The following is a 20,857-nucleotide window of genomic DNA, read 5'->3' as shown; positions in this document are numbered from 1 at the left end:
TGGGGGCAATCGTTTTCCCACAGTTCAAGTATTTATCCGGCGAAAACCAACTGCATGCCACTGGGCCGCGACACGTGAGGGCAATACGCCGCACATCGATTTCCACATGTCCCGACGTTGTTACAGTTGATCTCGTACTCCAAAGAAAAAGAAAAGGAAAGTTCAGGCTTTTTTCATGCTTTTCCAAACCATAGGAAAGCATAGAACAGTGACAAAAGAAGAGAAATGTACACTATGTATACAACACATTTGATATAAAACAATAGTAATTTCCCCATGTCACAGAGATCCGCCCTCCCTCCCCAAAAAAAACAGCATGCACATTGTTATCAAAACGTACAATATATAAGTATGCACATAATTCTATAACAATAAATAAACTGACAATTAAACCTTTTTTTTGCACATATGACACGTACAGTAGACATAGAAAAGTAACATTTACAGTACGATATCTGCTTAAAACTAGAACTTTACATCTGAAATTACAAGGTACATCGCACAGCATGACATAACTGATATTTGTGATGCATTTCTTATCCTGTCATTGTGCAGTTCGGCACACGCACTCTACTTCCTGAAACCTTCTAGAGCAAACAGTGGCTTAAAACCTCCCCCCCCTCCCCCCCTCAATTCTATGGCTTTATAGTTACAGATGGAAATGGACTATGGTGCTTTTAAATTGCTTTGAGATTTAAGGTCAGATAATTAAATAAAAATGCCATGACTATGTCCCCTTTAAAAGACCACTTGGTCAGGCTCCAGGAGAGACACAATACTGAAAGAACACTTAAGAAGATGTGACTCACTAAATGGCTGTGACCTCAGGGCAATGGTCTGGTAAAGGGAGGTTCTTAGGACTGTTTGCTAGTAAGGTCAGGTCAGAGTTTCTATTAACACTGGACTCTAGCTGCGGCTGCTCGGCTGCCGTACGCGAGCTGCTGCTGCTGCTGCTGGAACTCTGGGTGTTACTGTTCAGGTAGTTTTGAAACTGTGTCAGGTTCTGCTTTTCTGGCTGCTCCACGACCGCCGCTTTGGGCGACACCTTCTCCTGCTGGCCGGGCGTGTAGCGCGACACAGGTTGGTCAGAGTGACCGTTAGTCAGGGGGAAATGGTGATTGGCTGGGTATCGTTCTGCGGCTTGATTGGAGTAGTCCGTGTACTGCTCGGCCGTCGAGTTGAACGGTCCCTGGGCCATGCTGCCTGGATCTTGGAATGCTACAGGTTCACCATAGGGTTCACTGGAGTGGCTGGTTTGGCCACCGGAGGCAGCGCTGGCGCTGCCGAGCTGATAGTACTCAGCGGAGGAGGAGTTCATTAAAAAAGTATTTCCATTCATATGGTTGTCATGGGAGCCGTTGCTGTAACACAGCACTGAGGACAAAGGCACCACCTCAGTATGAGACACCGGGGCGGCCGCCATGTCGTCGTCAAAGTTCTCCGACTTTTCTTCATCCTCATAATCCTCTTCCTCAGAGTCGCTGTTGGCTAAGCTCTGTGTGCTGGAGTCTGACAACCCGCTGCAGACACTGCTACTGTCCTCTTCGTCGTCGTCGTCATTGTCCTCTTCCTCCTCCTCGTCATCGTCATCCTCTTCGTCGTCGTCTAGCGGCTCCTCCGACTCGTCTGCATTCTGCAGGTGCACGCTGGCCGTCTGTGGCACAGTGTCGGACAGAGAGTACTCCAACCTGTGCTGGGACTGGATGAGGGGGTCTCCGCTTCCCAGGTCGTTAGGCTCACCGCAGTAGCCATTGTTGGGGGACGCCTGCTGCTGCTCGCGGCTCTTCTCCAGTTCAAGCTTCATTATGGTGTGCAAGAAATGGGTCCGGACTCGGATGGGGTTAAACTCCACTCTCCCCGTTGAATTGGTGCAGCCCTCTTTTGTGCAACCGCAGGGAAATGACATGCGGTCCACCTGAGGGAGAACACACATGTGAGTGTTTATAGTGATGCAAACATGACAAAACAAAGCAACAAGTCTCCTAGTTGCTCCTCCACTTTAAATGCATGCATATAAGAAAATGACATTTACCTGGCACTTGATCCCTGCAATGCTGCAGGCGCAGGTCTCGGGGTCACAGAAGACACTGCAATCACAGCCACAGTCCTCTCTGGACATCCGGATGGCCCGCAGTTCATGTTTCTCCTCTACATCAATCTTCCTTACCCCAGAGGAGCGCAGCAGTGCCCTGCGTTTTTTCGTGGTGAGCGGCTGCAGGAAGAAGTACTCGTCCACCTCGGTGTTGTCCAAATCAATATCGTCGTCGGAAATGTCCTCTGCCGTGAGCGCGTTGGCCTCTTCAGACTCCACTGTGCCGTTCTTCGTCAGCTGCAAACGAGAAGAGATCCCGCTCAACTCATTTTTAGACAGTAAGGAAACAAATAAATGTCTTTTTGACATGTCGATTGACTATAGATCGCCAATCCTTTACCTTGAGTTTGACTGAGTTGAGTTTCTCCTCCTTCAGGTGATCTCTAAGCATGTCTCTGTGGATCCTCTCCTGTTCCATGGCAAACTCACCCAGGGAGTACTGCCTGACCCAGCTGTGCCTGTTGGACATGCCAAGCGTGCTGCCACCCTGGCTGGGCACGCTGGTGAAGCCCTGCCGCCGGCCAAAGTAGTAAACTGTCACATTTTCAAAATGCACCCTCCTCGTCCGCAGCCGCTTCTCTCTCTTCAATATTGAATTAGCTGCGAAGGGAAAGCGGCAGGTAGTGTGGTTACAAACCGCGGGCCGTGCTCCGCCTGCACGTCATCTTAGCCGTTAACTCTATTTGACAATTCATTCGTTCATTCTTCATGGAAAGAATTACAGCCTCACAATGTAGATCACTGCAGTGCCAAGACCACTTTAGCTCAGCTGTTTCTATCATTCATACATTCTTTCATTTTCCAGTTTCATAGCCTGCAAAGCCAAATTACATTTTATTGTGAAAAAAAAAATCCACAATGTCAATGTTGTCCCCACATGCCTGAAATATGAGAAATTCTCTCTCTGAAACTGAAAAATCTTGAACATCTCTGTGGTTCTCTAGGTAAAGTGAGTCCTTGGCATCATCATTTTTTTTTTTTTCAAGGAGAGCTCTACAAGAGGGAGAAGCAGGGAGCAGGGCAATGGTGCAGCATAAATAAATCTCCTGCCTGGCCCAGAGATGAGTGCTGGTTCACAGAAGCAGTGTTCCCAGCATTCACCACTCCCCACCCCCACCCCGTATCAGACAGACAGGACAAATAGAAACCATCTGGCCCTAATAGCTCTCCACCCTGTGCAAGAGGGACAATGCATTTCATTACAGATGTAGAGCTGTCAGACTGAGGGCTGCGAAACAGAGCCGCACTACATTATCTACAAAAGCAAACGTAGAGGTGTCAAAGCAGTAAACAGATCCTTGTAGTCAGCTTTTTTTTTTTGACGATGACGATATAAACCTTATTAGAAAAAAATGGAATTTCACTTTTGTTTTGGGGGGGAAGGGATAACAAATGTGTTCCCTCCTCTTCCTACGCCGCAGCATGGTATACATGGTAGGAAGAAAAAAAAAAAAAACACTCTTTATTGTTTCATCTCGCTGCCATAATAGTCAATCACTGTACATACATGCCACTTCACAGGAGTGTGGTCTTTATGGTCCTTGTTGCTGACCTTCTCAAGCCCCCGGCTGCCAGCAGCTGCTGCTGACACGGAGGTTGGGTTAAACCTCAAGGGACACACAGCACCCTACTCATGTCTCTGCCCCCTCCCTGCAGGGAGAAGGCTTTGACACCCGCGCTCACGTCAGTCACAGAAACAAATCAAACGTCGTCATTTGAAAGCAGAGGTTTGCTTTGATTTTTTGCTTAATTAGCTGAAATATTTAATTTAAAAAAAAAAAATCTATAAACCATGTAGCCAAACTGTGCACATGCACCCGTGTCGCCAAAACAGATTTAGTTCAGTTTATTCAATTGATTTGTATCAGGGACAATGTACAGAAGCACATTAATCTCAGACGCTTTGTGCCAGATTTAGTTACGAGCTAATTTCCATCTGAAATGCCAAGGCAGATTAACAGACACTATAAAAATACAGAGCATGCACACACACAAAATATGAGCACATGCAACGCGCACACAAACACAATTTTGAACTGCGATGAGTCTGACTAACATTGCCATCGCGATGTGATTTGTGATATGAGAGGGAACGGTAATTCCTACATAATGATCCTCATTTTCATTTGAACAGCGTCATTTAAATGATTACTGTGTGATATTTGTGCAGATCTGTGAGAAACAAAGATGTTGTCTTCAGCCTGTGGAATGTAATGTGTGTAATATTTAATCTGAAATGGTAATTTGACACACACACACACACACACACACACATTTTGGCTTTAGGAAATATTGCACCTCCTGCCATTTGAAAATTGCAGTAGGCCGTATTGCGGTTTTGAGATAAAGTGTCAAATTATATTGCTGACTGATTACTTAAAATCCCTTCTTTTTTTGTGCTTTAATTCCACTTCTTAATAGCCCTGAAAGAGTCTGCCGATCGTGCAGCACGGACAGAAAGGCACAATCTCCACCAGGAACAGACCTCAGAGCAGAGCTGAACAAAGCTCTTCAGAGGTGAGGTGCAGCACTGTGGAGTATTTTTACAAACTAAATGAATATTAAAGTAAAAAAAAAAACATTTTGAAAGTTAACATTTTATCTTTATCTTGAGTCTTTTTTTTTCTCTCTTTAAGACTCCCATTACAGAGATTTTTTGTGTTACAGCAACATTTTTTAATGCTTCAAGAATCCACCGAGGGATTAACACAGCACAACTGCGCGATGTAGTACAGTCACGTCGCGTCTCGTTTCAGAGATATTAAGAATCCCATGAGTACTTTGTTACTTATTAGAGCTGACGTCGGTCTCCTTCTGAATGTGCGGTGGAGACATGTTTTTGTGCTTGGTTTATCCTTGATTAAGAGCACAGTCTTTAACGCGAGCCAGGGATAACTGTGGAATCAGCAAGAGCGGATTTCTTTAGAGGCATTTGAACAGTAAATGTAAAAGCATCACAGAGTTTGTGTGCTGTAGCTGTGACCTTCATAAACCCTAACCATTATCAGTGTGAGAATGGTGTCGGGAGATATTTGGCTTTAAAATGTATTATGGGATATCAGCCAACACACCAAGATCTGCCGGTATGACTAATGACTACAACATTCGACTTAATAGGTTGCTACCTGCTTGACTTCTATGTTGGAACCTTCTACAATTATTGTTTTTTTCTGTTTATTTATTTTGCTTAATGAAGAAAATGTATATCTACATCTGCTGCAACATGAGTATAAAACAATACAGAAGAGACTAAATAACCTCTGCAGTTGGAACATGCAGTATATCTATACATCTCGGTTATTGGCCCAAGCACTCCCAATATTTTGGATATTGGCAAAAAGTCCAATATCGTGCGTCTCTACTTTCTGCAGAAAATTGACAGCCATTGTCTTAATAATTGCCTGAGCCTATTGTTATTTTGAACTTCTGTACTGGTTTAATAAGTTTAATGAATTTCTTCGAGTTACTCTATATCACTGTACTCCATACTGTACTATTGTTTAGGATTATCTGCAGCTGTTATTTGTGGAACCTCGACATTGCTAACATGATGTTCTTAGACCAAAACCTTATTTGTCTGATTGATAAAAAAATGACCCAATTTATCAGTGTTCATCAGGTTCTCCCCCCATTTCATCAACAAATGTATATAAGCTGACAGTTTACTGATGTCTGTGTGTCCTTCACTTGGAGTCCAACACGTCATGTTATGCCTACTACAGTGGTATGCATTAATATCAACAGACATAAAGATTGTGTGCTACAAAATTGATTAGAAATCCCTGTCCGCGTTTGACTAGCACTAAGCATCGCGCATGAAATGAAAAGGCAACAGGCACTCACGGGTGAAAGGTCCTGAGGTGGAGGGGTTGACACTGTCGCTGCTATTCCCACTCTCGCTGCAGGAAACCTCATCATCAGACTCCCGCAGGGAAGAGCACGGGGAGGAGGAGGCTTCCACCTCCTCAAATTTTCTTTTCAGTATTCCGCTCATGGCTGCTGCATCTGCACCCGCAACTGAAAGAAACAGCACAGGGGCCACACATTACTTAATATCCAGTTTAGGGTCATCATAATCCTCAGTACACTCAATTAGTAATGAAACACCAGCCCGCTTCAAACACACACACTCATGCCACTATCCCAGCTCCCAGGCGCTTCCTGGGCGAGTGATCACCTTGGCACAAAGGAGCTGAGATGGAAGGAGAAAGCTGCTAATTACATACTACATCTGTCTTCAGAATGATCCTTCCACTGTCTTTAATTAAGAAAAAAAACCCAGACTAGACTTGGTTGTCTTGCAATGCAAATGCAGATTGCAATTATGCATAATGTTGTCTGTAGTGGATTGCCACATCCACAGAAGGCGAATGATTAAAAAAATCCCACTGGCTGAAAATGTGAGAGCAGCATCGGTAGCATATTAGCACAGGTGAAAACACAACACTGATGCGTTTTTTGTTTTTTTTTTCTTCCGTCAAGTGCGGCTACACTCTTCACAGCCACGCGATGATTTGTGTGCACAGATCATGCAGCACAAGCTGCTGTAGACAGTATTGTGAGTGGCGTCCTGTACATCTGTGGCAAGCGTTCGTCAGGGCAGATACCTGCTACAGGGAAGAGGACAATGCACGCACACCAACCACAGAGTAAATAAACGACGATAATTTGCCTTGTAATCTGCTACAAATGCACTGAACAATGACGTCTACATAGAGCAGTTTTTCCAAAACGTTTTAAGCAGGGTCCTGCTTTTAGAAGATAGTGTATCGTGAATAATATAGCATTTTTAGACTATTATTTGCAGAAATCTTACATTCTGCTGTTACAAACTACAACACCTAACCTAATATTGCATGACATTATTGATCCATGAATCAAAATGTAATTGTATGCATGCGTTAGTCAATAAATCTTGTGTCAGCATATTTATTTTGCGGCCCCAAAAAACATCTCACTCTGTGAGTTCCAACTCTAGAGCACCGTAGAAGTAACAGCCAATTCAACATTAGCAGGATGCAAACCCTTTATTGTTAAAAGTGTCATAATTAGTCATTAATTAAAAGGAATATACTTATATTTGGCTTTATTATGTAGCGCTGTGTCGCTATACTAAATAATTAGGGTTGCAGACTGGTTCACGAGTGTTGCAGACCACTTCAGTTTCACAAGAGAAGGGCCATTAATGCTCTCTGACTGATGATACAATTAAGACAAATAAACAAAAGCAGAGTCATCAGTCAAATACACTAAAACTAATCACCACTACAGTGGAACTGGCTCTACTAATTTATGCGATGCAACTGTCATAATATTTTGATCGCTGCTCCCCCCCAAATTAATGCTGCCCTGCTGCAATTGTGAAGGAGTTGAAATATTGTGACTTATTTAGGGCCGATCATTAGTCACAACAGTAGAAAACTTGCTAGAAAGAAGCGCTTAAATGTGTTAAATGTCAGAGCATCGCGCTTCACGTTTAAGCAGCGGCAGCTGTAACGTCATGTCACAGTTTAAAATAAACCTAGTGGCGACTGCAGCTCACTGTGGACGGCTATGACTGGCAGCTCATCCCTCACTGCCTCCTCTCCCTCTCTCTCTCTCTCTCTTGGAAACTGAAAGACAACACAACATGCATCTTCAGCCAGTCTCACTCTGTGTATCTGCCAGAGCAGCTTGTGGGGGAGTTTCATTCACAGTCAGCGTCAGTGTTTCATCTGGGCTCTGCTATTGAATCATTACAGATGCAAATGCTGCCTGAGGAAAAAGGGGGTGCGACCCAGAGAGGAGCAGTGTTGGCAGCGAGCGAGTCATTGTTCCCCAGAGGCTGTGCTTGTTCAGTGCGGTGACATAGCTCCACCAGCATTTGGAGAACCTCCAGCATCAACAACTCTGCCTTCAACTAAGGAATGTGAGGCATCCGTTTGGGAGAAAGCGGAAGAGAGAGAGGAACCAAAATTTGAAGTAAAAGCTGTCGTTTCTGGACGCTGTTAAGCCAACAAGAAAACACCAGACTACTTTCTCTGATTAAAGATTTTGACGTGACATAATGGCAACAATACATGAAATAATATCAAATTAGTGCTGTAGGGTTTTAAATGTTCATCAACATAAGGCGCTAATCTCACATCACAACAGAACAGAGACAGGCACTTCACTTCAAATGTTCAAGAACAAGAGAGGAAATTCCCTGAAGTACAACAATTTCCCCCAAAAAACTGCTTCCTAATTAGATATCATTGTTGGAACAGTATTCATATGCTTAGCCATCAGCTGATGCTGCACTGGGCTTTCATACCAAAAGTGGTTTCCATGGAGATTCTAATGTACCCTCACAACCACTGCTTTACCTGTTTCCAGTGTCACATATTGTGTGTGAGTGCTCTTTCATTATAAAAACACAAATGTAAGCATCAGCTGTTTTTACCACAGTTCCTTTTTTTTTCTCCCCAGACAACTGCATTGCTGCTTCATTTTCATGTGCCATTTACCAGCCAGATTTTCAAGTTACATTTTGAACCTGGCCTTACATAACTGCACAGCATCATGAGCCACAACTCTGAGAGTATTCTTGGGTGAACCGCTTTCATCATGGCAGAATGAAAAAAGAGGTTGTTGCTCCATTCCAACAGCTCTTTCTTTGTCTTTGTGCGTAATCACGACTGGCCAACATACAGTATGGCACAAGAGAGAATATCCCAGAGAAAATAATGCAGCAAAAGCCGGCTTGGAAAGCCCCTCCCAGTGTTTGCCTGTGCATCCATCAACTGTGGACTAACTCTTGTTCTTAATCAACAGTGCTCACAGTATTCTGTATACAATGTCGTACACAGTATACCCCCACCGGCGGCATTCATAAGATTCCCACAGTCAAAATATAATGATGTGACAGCACAACAGTCATGCCAAGTACTGACAACAAGCCTGTGGCATCTGGAGCAAGTCATGACACATCAGTCTGCACACACTACTCACATGTTTGCATGCGCGCGTGTGTGTGTGTGTGTGTGTGTGTGTGTGTGTGTGATGGCCCTCGCAGGAACAACTGACCTGCACCAGCAGACTGTCCCTCCTTTCACCTCTTCTCACAGTCAGCACAGCCACACAGTCATAAAATGTAGCAATTCAAAAAAGGTGAAACATGATGAATGAAGAGGTTCCCATTTTGTTTCAGTCCACTGACTCGCAGCGACCCCTCAGCTCCGCGGGCATGAGAAGAAAAGGTGCAGGAGTGTGAGAGAGAGTGACTTGTAATTTTCCAGCTCAGTCTGCACTGTCGGTACCATATGCTTTATTGTTGCAAGATGACAGATTTTCTCACTTTAACTACCCCTCTCTCTCTCTCTCTCTCTCCCTCTCTCTGGCCACACAAAGGCTCATTAGCTGCAGCCGGCTGAAAAGCAGGAGCCTGACTGGAGTAGAGCAGAGCAGAGGCAGCCTGTGAGATCACATGGGTGGGATGTCTGCTGAGAGAGAGAGAGGAAGAGAGAGAGTGAGAGTGAGAGAGAGAGAGAGGGAGTCAGGCGTGCCTCTGCTCCTGCTGTCTGCAGATATTTTTACCAACATGAGCTGGGGAGGGGCAGAATAGGGGAGGAGGAGGCAGGGGTATGGGGGGATCAGAAAAGGGGAGAAATAGTGGATGAATGGATAAGGGGTGCGTATGTGAGATGCAGGACAGTGTGAAAGAGCTGGGGGTATAACATAGATGTAGAGAGAGAGAGAGAGGAGGAGATTCAGAAGGGAATAGAAAAGGTGAAGAAGGGTGGAGAAAGAAGGGAGAATGGGGAAACGGTGTGGGGGGGGCAGTGGTTTTGGCATCTACTCATCACAAGAGCATGAAAACACAAAAATAAAAGCCTAAGTGACTTGCAAAGACAGAAAAGTGGCAGTTGTCCAGCAACAAATTACATTTACAATAATAAGGTTTGTCAGGACTGTAGTGCATGATCTCCCAATAATTCCTATGCCAAGAACGCTGAGTCAGTATTTCCAACTATGGTCTTCCTGTTTATGTTCTTCATTATTTTTATTATTAGTATATCATCGTCACATGGCGCGTTGCCTTACTGCAAGAAACCCAGAGTTTGTGACCCGGTCTGACCGGGGTTTTTGTTTTGCCCATGTGCGCGTGGGTTTCCTCCCACAGTCCAGAAACATGCAGGTTAATTGGACACATTGACCACAAATGTGAAAGAGCGATGGGTTGTTTGTCTCTGTGTGCTGGCTCTGCGATAGACTGGTGATGTGTCCAGGGCAGACCCCACCTTTCACCCTGTGTCAGCTGGGATTGGCTCCAGTGGCCACATGACCCTCAATTATACAGTTTCACTTAATCGGTCCAAAAAAATACATTATTTAGTCACTGTCACATAATTGTGTCAGTGCCGGCGATGCAGTGACTGGTAGAGTAATAGTCCTCCATGTCAGGCAGTCGGGAGTGTAGTAGGCCTGCCTTATTAAGGCAATTAGTGATGCATGATAAACGATGACAGTGACGAGAACATGGATGTGGACGAGGAGAAGTGTGTCAGTAATAGATAAATGGGTCCTGGGTGGTGGTCAAACGAAAGCAAAGGCAGTGAGTCTGAGGCAGTACAGCTAAAGTAAATCTAATGTGTATTTATATATATATATATATATATGTATATATATATAAATATATATGTATGTGCATATCTATATCTACATAGATATAGATTACTAAATCAATTGACAACTATTATAAACCAAGATTTCCGATTGGTTAAGCTTCTTAAGTATTTTCTTTATTTCTTTGCTCTGGATAACAAAAAATCATTAAAAGTGAATCATTTTGCTTTGAGGACAAAACAAGACATTTGAGAACACCATAATTTCCAGGTTTGACGAACACTGATCAACACCGATTTTTAAGGTTTTATGACATATTAATCGATGAATCGAGAAAATAATTGACAGATTAATCGATTATGAAAATAATCATTAGTTGCAGCTCTAATACATTTATATGTATATATACATATATTTGTATATATACTGTATATATATATATATATATATATACACATATATATATATATACAGTATATATCTCAACCATATAAAGGTGCAATGGCTAGGTGCAAGACAGTCACTAGTTATAATCCTGGTTACCCCACCCACCCACTAACCTGAAGAGGACAAAGGGATTGAAAATGAATAAAATGAATGAATGAAGGCAACAGTATAATTATTCATTACTGAATGTAAAGAATGGACAGACACACATGTTCTAGTTTATATAGAGATGTATACAATATAAGACCAATAACAATATCTAATGGAATAGTCCTATTTACAGCGCAACATTACCAATAAATGGTCGTTTCTGAGCAACAATTAGTGTATGAGTAAAATTTCTTTAAAATGTCATAATAATATTCACCTAAATGACAGTACATTTATGTTTTACTGGCTAAAGTTGACGGAATTTATAATCCATCGTAAATCCACCTTTTATTGACAGTTTTAGATGAAACCGTTTGTGCTGTTTCTTTCACACCACTAACGCTGCAACATTCTGCATCCTCACCATTGTCCTCACTCAACCTCGTTCCGCATCAATGCTGTCTCTTCCATTATTGAGCCACAGTGACACTTTACAGTATAGCAACTAAGCATTTATACATCGGTGACGTCTCTCTTCATGTTTATCTTTTCCCCTCCCCATGTCTTTATTTTACCAGGTTGCTAACTGATAACTAGCTTTCAGTAGTTGTAGCTCTACTCTAAACTTGCAGGTCCACAGAGTGCACAATTATTATGGCTAAATCATCAGGACCAAGCAAGCGCAATACTGCAGCAGCAACAGGACAACCAGACTATGCCCACAGTGACTCTTACTGTTCTGTCTAATCCAAAATGTCATGTGCATGTCTTTGGCACAGTGTGATTTAGGTGGAATGTCACAATAAACTTATTCTTATTATTGCCATTTTCATCTTGATGTAAATGCAAAAATAAACACAAGCCATAATGACATTTTAGAGACATCTAGTTCAATACATTGTGATATTATTTCACTTGTGGCTAAAGTGTTGTCATAATAATTTTGACTAACCAGTATTAAAGCACGAATGTATGCGATGACAATACAATCTAATCGGCTGTGCTAAGATAATACATTTCATAGAAAGTTTTTTTCTTTGTTCGAACCATGCTGTTTTTCCTCGGCCAGTATATTAAATGAAATGTGTAATTGGACAGCCTCATCTGCATTCATTTAATGGTTTATCCATTACGGTCACATATATGCTGCTCTATTACATAAAAATGCAAAACATAAGCTGGAGAGATGGCATTTGTTACACAGAGACGGTGACCTATATTTGGTCTGACTTTCAGGAGGCTTTTTAAAAATGTATTTCTCAAGGAAATTGATGAAGAGCACGAGGAGAAGAGGAAAAAAAGAAAAACGATGGTGTAGAATTAATTTTGTTTGTGTAGATATATGGTGATTGATGTCACAGCTAAAGGACCTTCACAGCTCCTGTAATAACAGATCAAGAACACATTGGAAATGGTTTTATTTACAGTTTCCTTATTGAAAACAAATTGAGAGAATAGAAGTGTCCTTGAATTAATGTTATTCCTACAGCTGTATATTCATTTAAAGGCTGTTGACTTTTGTCTATGAGCCTAAATGCTGACATTTGGTCTACCGTACCAAAAACAACAACTACTCACCAGTGTATTTTATATTTGACACAACACTGAGTGTAAAAGTGTAAAGGCCATTTTATATGGTTAAGTGATCTCACAGGAAATCTGATTCTGAACCATCTGGCTGCATGTCTACATAACAGCAACTGTGAAGCAGCCATGGCAGTGAATCACAACCTTTTAATGGTAGAGACTTAAGCGAACCGGTGATAATTCACTGTACCCACTCTATTCATAGCTGTGATCCATCTCAACACCAAACCAGATATCTCACAGTATGTACTAACAGGATGATGGCAGGTCCTTCAGCAGTGTAGGTGCATGGCCATGACTGTATTCTTCACAGTGAGTTACCAGTGCGCCCCCAATTATGCATTTTTAGACAATGCAAAATATGCATAAACAGGACAACCTGCAAGTAGTCAGTAGCTCTTCAAATGTAATACTACATCTACCTTCTTGCAGACAAAATCATGAGAGAGAAAACCCATATTCATTGGATTTATATCATCATTACTTCACAAATAACAAGCTGATGGTTTAAAGGACAACAGCAGGATGTGATAAATATTAGAGCTGCAACTCATGATTATTTGATAATCGATTTATCTCTCGGTTATTTTCTCCATGAAATGAGTAATCGTTTGGTCCATAAAAATGATGATGTTCTCAGACGTCTTGTTTTGTCCACAAGCTAAACAAAATGATTCAGTTTGAATGATTTCTTTGTTATATGGAGCAAAGAAGCAATCAAAGAAAATCGGAAAACCGATGAATCGATTACCACAATAGTTGACGATTAATTTAGTAATCTATTAATAATCGAGAAATGTTTTCAGCCGTGATAAATATTACCAACAGGTCCCACAAAACTAAGGTGAGGCTTCCAACAATGAAAGCAGATCCATGTTTGATTATCATCACTGTGCCCTTAATGCAGCATATTAGTCTGTGGTTCTATAAATAGAAAGGACCATTATGGTAATTTCACCAACAACTGTTAGACGCTAGGTAGTACAGTCGGTAGATTTTGCTTTTTGTTTCTAAAATAAGTTATGATTATTGTTTGAAAAAAAAAATCAAGAGGCTTTGAAGAGGCTTTTTAAAAACATTCTTCAGTTATTTATAAAACTTGTACTTCAGTTTTTGAGTTAGAGTTTGCAAGTTGACTTTTCGCTGGCTCCCTGCATAAAATATCTTAACATACTGACACAGCTTCTCTAGAGTTTTTGAAATTTTGTTGAAATAAATTGCTCAAATGAAAGAGTTGTTTTTTGGTGGGGCTGCACAGCCCGATGCTGTTTCAGAAGGGCTTGACTCAGCCAAGCCACGTGCATTTATCAGCGAGCCAAAACAACAGTGTTAGCGAACAAATTACAGCATTTAGTCATGTAACGGCCAATAGGCAGCGGACACAGGATTTAAATAGTGAGGTGACTGGAGGCAGTGAGATGGTTTTGTGTGATTAAGCTTGTTTGCTTACACATTAACTGTAGCCGCAAGTGTGTGTATGATCCCTGGTGGTCAAAAATGCATTATTCTGGGTTTAAATAACAACACGGACACACAGTTTGGTCAAAAACAGCATCAGATCACCTTGACACTCTTAGGTTAGTCCTTCCTAAACCAAAGTGCGATGAGTTGTTTGTATAGCTGCTCATGAACATACATATACACTGATTTTGTGCATATGAATATCATTTTTTTTGCGGACACAATTTCTCCAAGACTCATCTTTGAACAACTGCCAGCAGGGTTTTGTTATAGACTTTTGGCAAATTTGCTTCCATGCTCAGTATCTTCACCTGCCAAATTCCTATGCCATTCAATATGGCAGCTCCATCACAGACTGCGAGTGTTTCCACAGAGATGAGGAACACATTCATACACCGCAGATGGCTTAGTGGATGTTTTCATTAATTCCTTCTTCTTATTTTTTTTTTTTTTACTAAGAAACAATTTTTCTTGGAAGCCTCCGAGAGACTGAGGGAGCATTCCAGTGGAACCAACTGATGGGATCGCGGAGCAAAGAGAAAAACCCTGAAACCACAAAAGATCCTGAGCGGCGCAGTCAGTCTGAGGTTGTATTCGAACTCATCCATCATTAGTGTCACCCTGAGACATAAACAGCAACCTTGCAAGAGGGAGACTAGGCAGAGTGAGATGGGGGTTGGAGAGAGAGAGGGAGAGAGATGAGAAGAGGAGAAAAGAGAGTCGAGGTCTCAACTGAACTCCCCCGAGGAGAGGCTACGGCCTGGATGATTATTCAGCTTCAGATGATGTCAGTGGAGGATTCCTGCCACCAAGAGAGCTCAAACGCACTATTAACATACTCATTGACACTGTTTTGTGGAAAGGGTAAAACACATTCACAAAACAATACATTAAAAGGCCACAGTATGATATGTCTAGCATGAGGTCAGAGGGCATCTGCCTTAATCTGTATGAGCCACCATCGTGTTCAACTATAAAAGCAGCCTTTTGCTTCCTGTCCTCAGAGAACACGCAGGGACCCCAGAGCAAATATGAATTACGACCAATGGTCAACATTCCAGGGTGTTTATCTTCATGGAATTGTTGCCATTTGGCATCCGTGTTGTGTCTAAAACCTATTTACCTCCACGTTGTTTGAAACTGGCAGGTACGGCACGCCGGGAAAAACACCTGACAATGTGTGCTGTGACAGAGACACTGAACATTTGCTCCGGCTGTTTTCCCCATTGTGCTGCACTAAAGGTCAGAAGCACATTTATTATGCAAATAAATAATATTAATTGTCAAATATGGTCATTTTCCTTCTCCGTCAGCTTTGAGAGAATTATATATGCACGGGGGGGAAGAAACAGTACCCAATTAAACACAAAGCAACATCCGCAGTTTTATGCAAATGAGACTTCACATGCACGCCGTACATTTGTTAACTTGCACTTGCCTAAGGCTGCAGACAGATCTGCTCCACACACACATGAAAGACGGGGAGTAGCAGAGGCAGAGAGAGAGAGAGAGAGAGAGAGAGAAAGGGAGAGAGACGGGGGAGGGAGTAAAACCCACTGCTCAGCACTCAGCACATGGAGGAGCTGCAGCCTGGTGATGCCTGCTGCAGCCTCCATCCTGCAGCCAAGTGCTGGGAATCATTGATCTTTTCTTCCTCCTCGTAGAACAACAGAGGAAGCACGGCTCCTTATTAACCACATGGGTCCATACAGAGCAAACGCTGATCACTACTCCAGTACTACACTTCTGGCTGCACCCATTTCATTGTAACATCCTGTGAAAGCATTAGCAGTACAGGATTATTCGTTCCCAGTGTACACACTGACTTGAATAAGAATACTCAGGTAGGAACTTGTTGAGAGCTTGTGAACCCCCATAATTTGGTGAATTAACGGCATAAAGCTACACTATATCTCAGCCATCTTTGTTGTTACAAGCAGTGAGTGTACGCAGACACACAAAAGCAGACAAGCCCCACGTTCAGACTAATATTTGAAGGTCAGGGGTTCGATTCCTGGCTCCGCTAGTCAACATTTCAACGTGTCCCCCATGTTGCATGTTGTAGTGTAAACCAGCTTTGAGTGGCCACCGAGACAAAAAAAAATATGCTCCATCAATGCAGACCATTTACCATTTGCAGTAATTGAAGTGGCATAATCAGGTTCTCTCACCCTCGTGTCAATCACAAAGCTCACCTAAATAATTCAGCACTCCGTATTTTATTTATGACTTTATTTTCCCATGCCACCTGAAAGTTCGCAGAAGCCAGTTTGCCGTCAGAAACAGAGCTGCCAAAACATTTCATAGAGACGGGGCTGCTTTCATCTCGCACACAGGCTGAGAAAGCTGTGGGATGTGGGGCTCATATTCTGCAGACAAGCCTTATCATTTATATATAGCCAGCATTGTACCTTTTTTATATGCAAAACATTTGCACTGTTAACTGGAAAAATTCATGAAGTAGGCCAACTCTGCATGTGATTGCAGGGTATGGTGAAATATTGTGAATTAAAAAAAAAACATACACACCTAATGTAAGAGGTATTATTCAAGGTGTGATGTTCGTTAGGATTGCCTTGGTTTGACATTGTTTCATGAACGAGTAAAATCCCAATTCGAGATATTTTATCAAATTTGTGTATTTGTGAGATCATTGCAATTGTAATTAATTAGGATAATTAGGATTATTACATCACACAATCCAAATATACACTATAAAACAGGATAGTATCAGTTACAATCAAGCTCTTCCTGTGTATGTCTTCCAAGTCTGAAACACAGCTCAGCTCCACCAGCTCATTATTTTCTCCACCCAAACACAACCGTACACACACTACTTTATTCAGTCACTTGGAACTGCCAAAACTTTAAAACTGCTCTCTCGATCTATACACTGTCATTTTAGTGCCTTCAAGTTTCGTTAACCACCTCCAGCCCTTCAGCTCCTCAGCCATAGCCCCCGTTTCCCATGGCGATCTATTTCCTGCCAGGTTCTAAGTGCCAAGTGCTGTAGTGTACACAATAAAGTGAATTACTTTTGATTGTCTCATTTACTTCCATTCCTCTTATAAACCTCTCCTGACTAAATCAGTATTTATTTTAGAGTTCTGACACAGACTACTGCTGTAATGAATCAAAATTTTGTAAGCAAGTGTGCCAAGGTTAATTTTGTTTAATTTTAGAGGTGTTGTTTTTATGGATTTGAAGAATGATCATTTCTCTTTAATTTCTATGTGGCTTTTCGTAAACCAGAGAGCCTTTTCAATAACATTTGGTAAAACTGGTCAACAAATACCAAATTAAACTCTTCCAACACAATAGGTTACGTGTCATTGAACAAACTATGGCAGTGAAAGGCTATAAAATGTACTTAAAATATCATCTGTAATAAAATAGAATCACCCATACTGTGTATGGGTGATTAAATCTGATTAACCCATCAAATGATTGAACTGTTTATTTAGGACTGTGAAAAGAAAATCTGCTTTCAATGCCTTTTAAAAAAAGATTATATAGTCATAGATCATATGTTAATAATAGTTCAGAGGAAGTGCCAAAGAAAGACGAAGTGTCGACTGTACAATACTTTCAAAAAACAACATTATTACAGAATTTCATATAAAACCATCAGTAAATTATCTCTTTTTTCTCTCTCAACAATTAGTTGGCAACAGACAAAAGATTCCAAATAGGTGTCATGGCAACATCTCAAGAGAGCACAATCCTGAACCGTGAAAGCCCAGAGCTCTACCAGGAAGGAGCCAAAGACAGAAAAACAGTCACATCAAAAGCTTCCAAATTTAAAAACACGTAAACCCCTGCTGAAACACATAATTCTGCACTGTAGCATGGGTGGATATTAGTGGGACTGTAATGTGATTCTTTGCAGGAGAGAAATGTTAAAAACCTAAAAGAAATATTTGTAAAACCTATGTTCAAAAATCCTGATCAAAACCAGGTCAAGCTTAAAGCCATGCTGTTGCTCCCAAAGTAAAGAATTAAATGGTATGTGAACCTTTGCATCCAGACAGTTCACCCACACCAGCCTCCTGCTGGTGCTGCACAAAGAGAGAATCTTTTTAGTGCCGTTAATCCATAACACCTTTCGTGTGAATCATAAACAGACTACATTTACTGTTATCAAGCTGTAGCCATCTACAGTATGCAATAGCAGCATTACCGTCTCCCTTATTCAAAGAATAATAATGAATTAATTGATGCTGCTTTTCACAAGTAAATACAGATACTTAATGTTTCAGTGTCCTTTAACTATGTGCCACATGTACCAATTAAATATTGCTCCTCTGAGGGAGGAAATGAAAAGTGATAGAAACAGATGGACTGAGGAGAAGAAATACACAGTCCCCACTACCCAAACGCACATGTGCACGTGCATCGCCCACCCCCACGTCACCTTTCGGATCTCTGTGTGTTTGTGCATGCACAGCAATGGACTATTGGTGCTGCCTTTTTTTATGTGACAAAAGACGCTGGAGGAGGAACAATGAAGAAGGCAGGGGAGGATAATGATATAGTCATATTTAAGCACATGTTCTCATGGGAATATTGCATCTTAAATGTATTAATGTGAATGTATTAGATCTGTCTTCCTTAAAATGTGTTTCAGACATGTGGTTTCCAGTGATTTTTGAAAGACTAGTGGTTGTTTTACAGACCAAGAAAAAAAAATCAAGTATGTAGTACAACACACTCTAGAAAGAATAAACATATCTCTAGTGTAATCCAGAGAGAATAGTGCCGCTGTCTGCATCGACTCAACACTGTTGTCTGCATTAACATCACATCATATCTTGTTATCAGATGTTCCTTTGTGATAGTGTAGCAACAGTTGTGCCAGCTTTGCATACATCATTTATCTCACAGGCCTGAATGCAGTATATCAATGTGTTGCGAAAACTGGCAGTAATTATTATTTTTTTTATTTAGACTGGAAGCAGAAGATGTGGTCTTACCTTTTGTTTAATACTGTGTTAAACTGCAGGGACCAGCTTCTTTTCTGTGGAGGATAGAGAAATATAAATTAAACGATTTATTAAGATATTATGATGCAAATGTCAAGGCTACAGCCTTCCAGGGTTCAGAGAGTGGCTCACAGAAATGTATATACCATCATCTGTTGGATCAGCTTGTACAGTACATATATATAACAAGATGCACAAAATGTAGTTATTTTGTAGTTTACCTAATGCATGTTGCCACCGCAATGGATGTTTGCATCCACAAAACTTTGCAGTAACAGCACTGACTTATGGATGAGTGACAGTGCTGTCTTATCTTTAATCTCTTTTTGAGCCACTCTCTCCTTGTACAACATGGAGGTGGAGGAGTGGGTTCCTCTCTTCTCCCTGTTCTGCTGGAGGCTCTGCAGGGAACCTGGCTCTCCTCTCTTAGCGGTCTCTGCATTGACAGGCTCTCAGCCAGTTGGCCATAGACCAATCGACTAGATCTCTGGTACAACAGCCTTTGTGGCACACACGTGCCCTCAAAATACAACACACAAAGGCACAAGAGTTCTAATATGCATGTTCTCTCTGGCTCATATCACACATGCACATACAGAGCAGTAAACTGTCTCTGGCTGAGGTGGAACAAAGAAAACTTGGTCTTGTGTTAGTATTCTATCTAGCAGTAGCAGATGTCTGCAACACAGTGGCTCCTGAGGTGTGATGATGAGTTTGACATATGGACTGTCTATATAACAGCATCCCAACATAAATGCAGCAGGCAAAAAAAAAATCCAGGTATATTCTGCATTCATGAAAAGACAAAGGTAACACATGTATGTAATAACGCAGCCAATATACATGTGGTTAAATGCAGGCCCATCTAACATCTATATAATGGTTCATACTCACCATTCATTTCGTTACTATTATGTATCCAGTAATTCAGTGACGCCTTTTTCTCTCAATGGACTTGATAAAATCTCTAAACCATGTCACTGTCTTCCTCTGCGGAATTCCTGCACGAAAGTATAATTATAGATACACACAAAAAAAAAAAACCGCTACCGGTACCGGATTCCTGGCGAGTTAGTGTGCAAACCGGCTCAGTTTGACGCACACACAGCAGTGCCTTTCACAGGCAAACCTTCCGGCTCCTCAGGAACAATGGTGCAGCATCAGACTGACAGCAGCTTCACGGACAACGTGACTCGCTCTGTCCAATCATAGAGTTAGGAAGGAGCCACAGAGCCGCTGCTGTCTGCTCTACTGCTCCACTGCTCACTGAAGCCTCTGCACAAAATCACACTGTACCGTCACGTGCGACGACAGTGGCCGAGCTGCTAATATTTTAGCATGGATTTGTAGCATAGCGCTCAGCAGTTAGCAAACAAAGAACTTGCAAATGCCTAATTACATCACACTTAAGAGTATTTAAAGTCATCAAAGTGAAACATCATACATGTAAATGACAGACTGAACTTTTCCCAGCATGTGTAATATAACGATGCTGCAGTAATATTTACACATGCTACTACATATATCTATATATGCACGGTTAATCATACAGATGTTATGATGCTGACTCAAGTCACGTGACTTGACTCGAGTCTGTCTTAAGTCGCACATT

General features: G+C 41.7%; 1 protein-coding gene across 2 annotated transcripts; it reads right to left on the bottom strand.

The window, feature by feature from the left end:
* Positions 1-278: 278 nt before the first annotated feature.
* csrnp3 (cysteine-serine-rich nuclear protein 3) lies at positions 279-20,398 on the bottom strand. Of its 2 annotated transcripts, XM_044019870.1 has the most exons (6): positions 20,140-20,398; positions 19,237-19,280; positions 5,936-6,109; positions 2,433-2,692; positions 2,033-2,329; positions 279-1,915 (listed from the first exon to the last, which is right to left on the bottom strand). In XM_044019870.1, exons 3-6 carry the CDS (start codon positions 6,084-6,086, stop codon positions 809-811), a joined length of 1,815 nt encoding a protein of 604 aa, XP_043875805.1. In that variant the 5' UTR covers positions 6,087-6,109; positions 19,237-19,280; positions 20,140-20,398; the 3' UTR covers positions 279-808. The 2 variants fall into 2 exon arrangements, with proteins under 2 accessions (XP_043875805.1, XP_043875807.1); XM_044019872.1 differs by lacking the exons at positions 19,237-19,280; positions 20,140-20,398 and adding an exon at positions 9,140-9,544.
* Positions 20,399-20,857: the final 459 nt, after the last annotated feature.

Source organism: Solea senegalensis, linkage group LG2, assembly GCF_019176455.1.
Source record: "Solea senegalensis isolate Sse05_10M linkage group LG2, IFAPA_SoseM_1, whole genome shotgun sequence".
NCBI classification, from domain to species: Eukaryota; Metazoa; Chordata; class Actinopteri; order Pleuronectiformes; family Soleidae; genus Solea; species Solea senegalensis.
The sequence above is the reverse complement of the archived record's forward strand: the minus strand, read 5'-3'. Positions and strand labels throughout refer to the sequence as shown.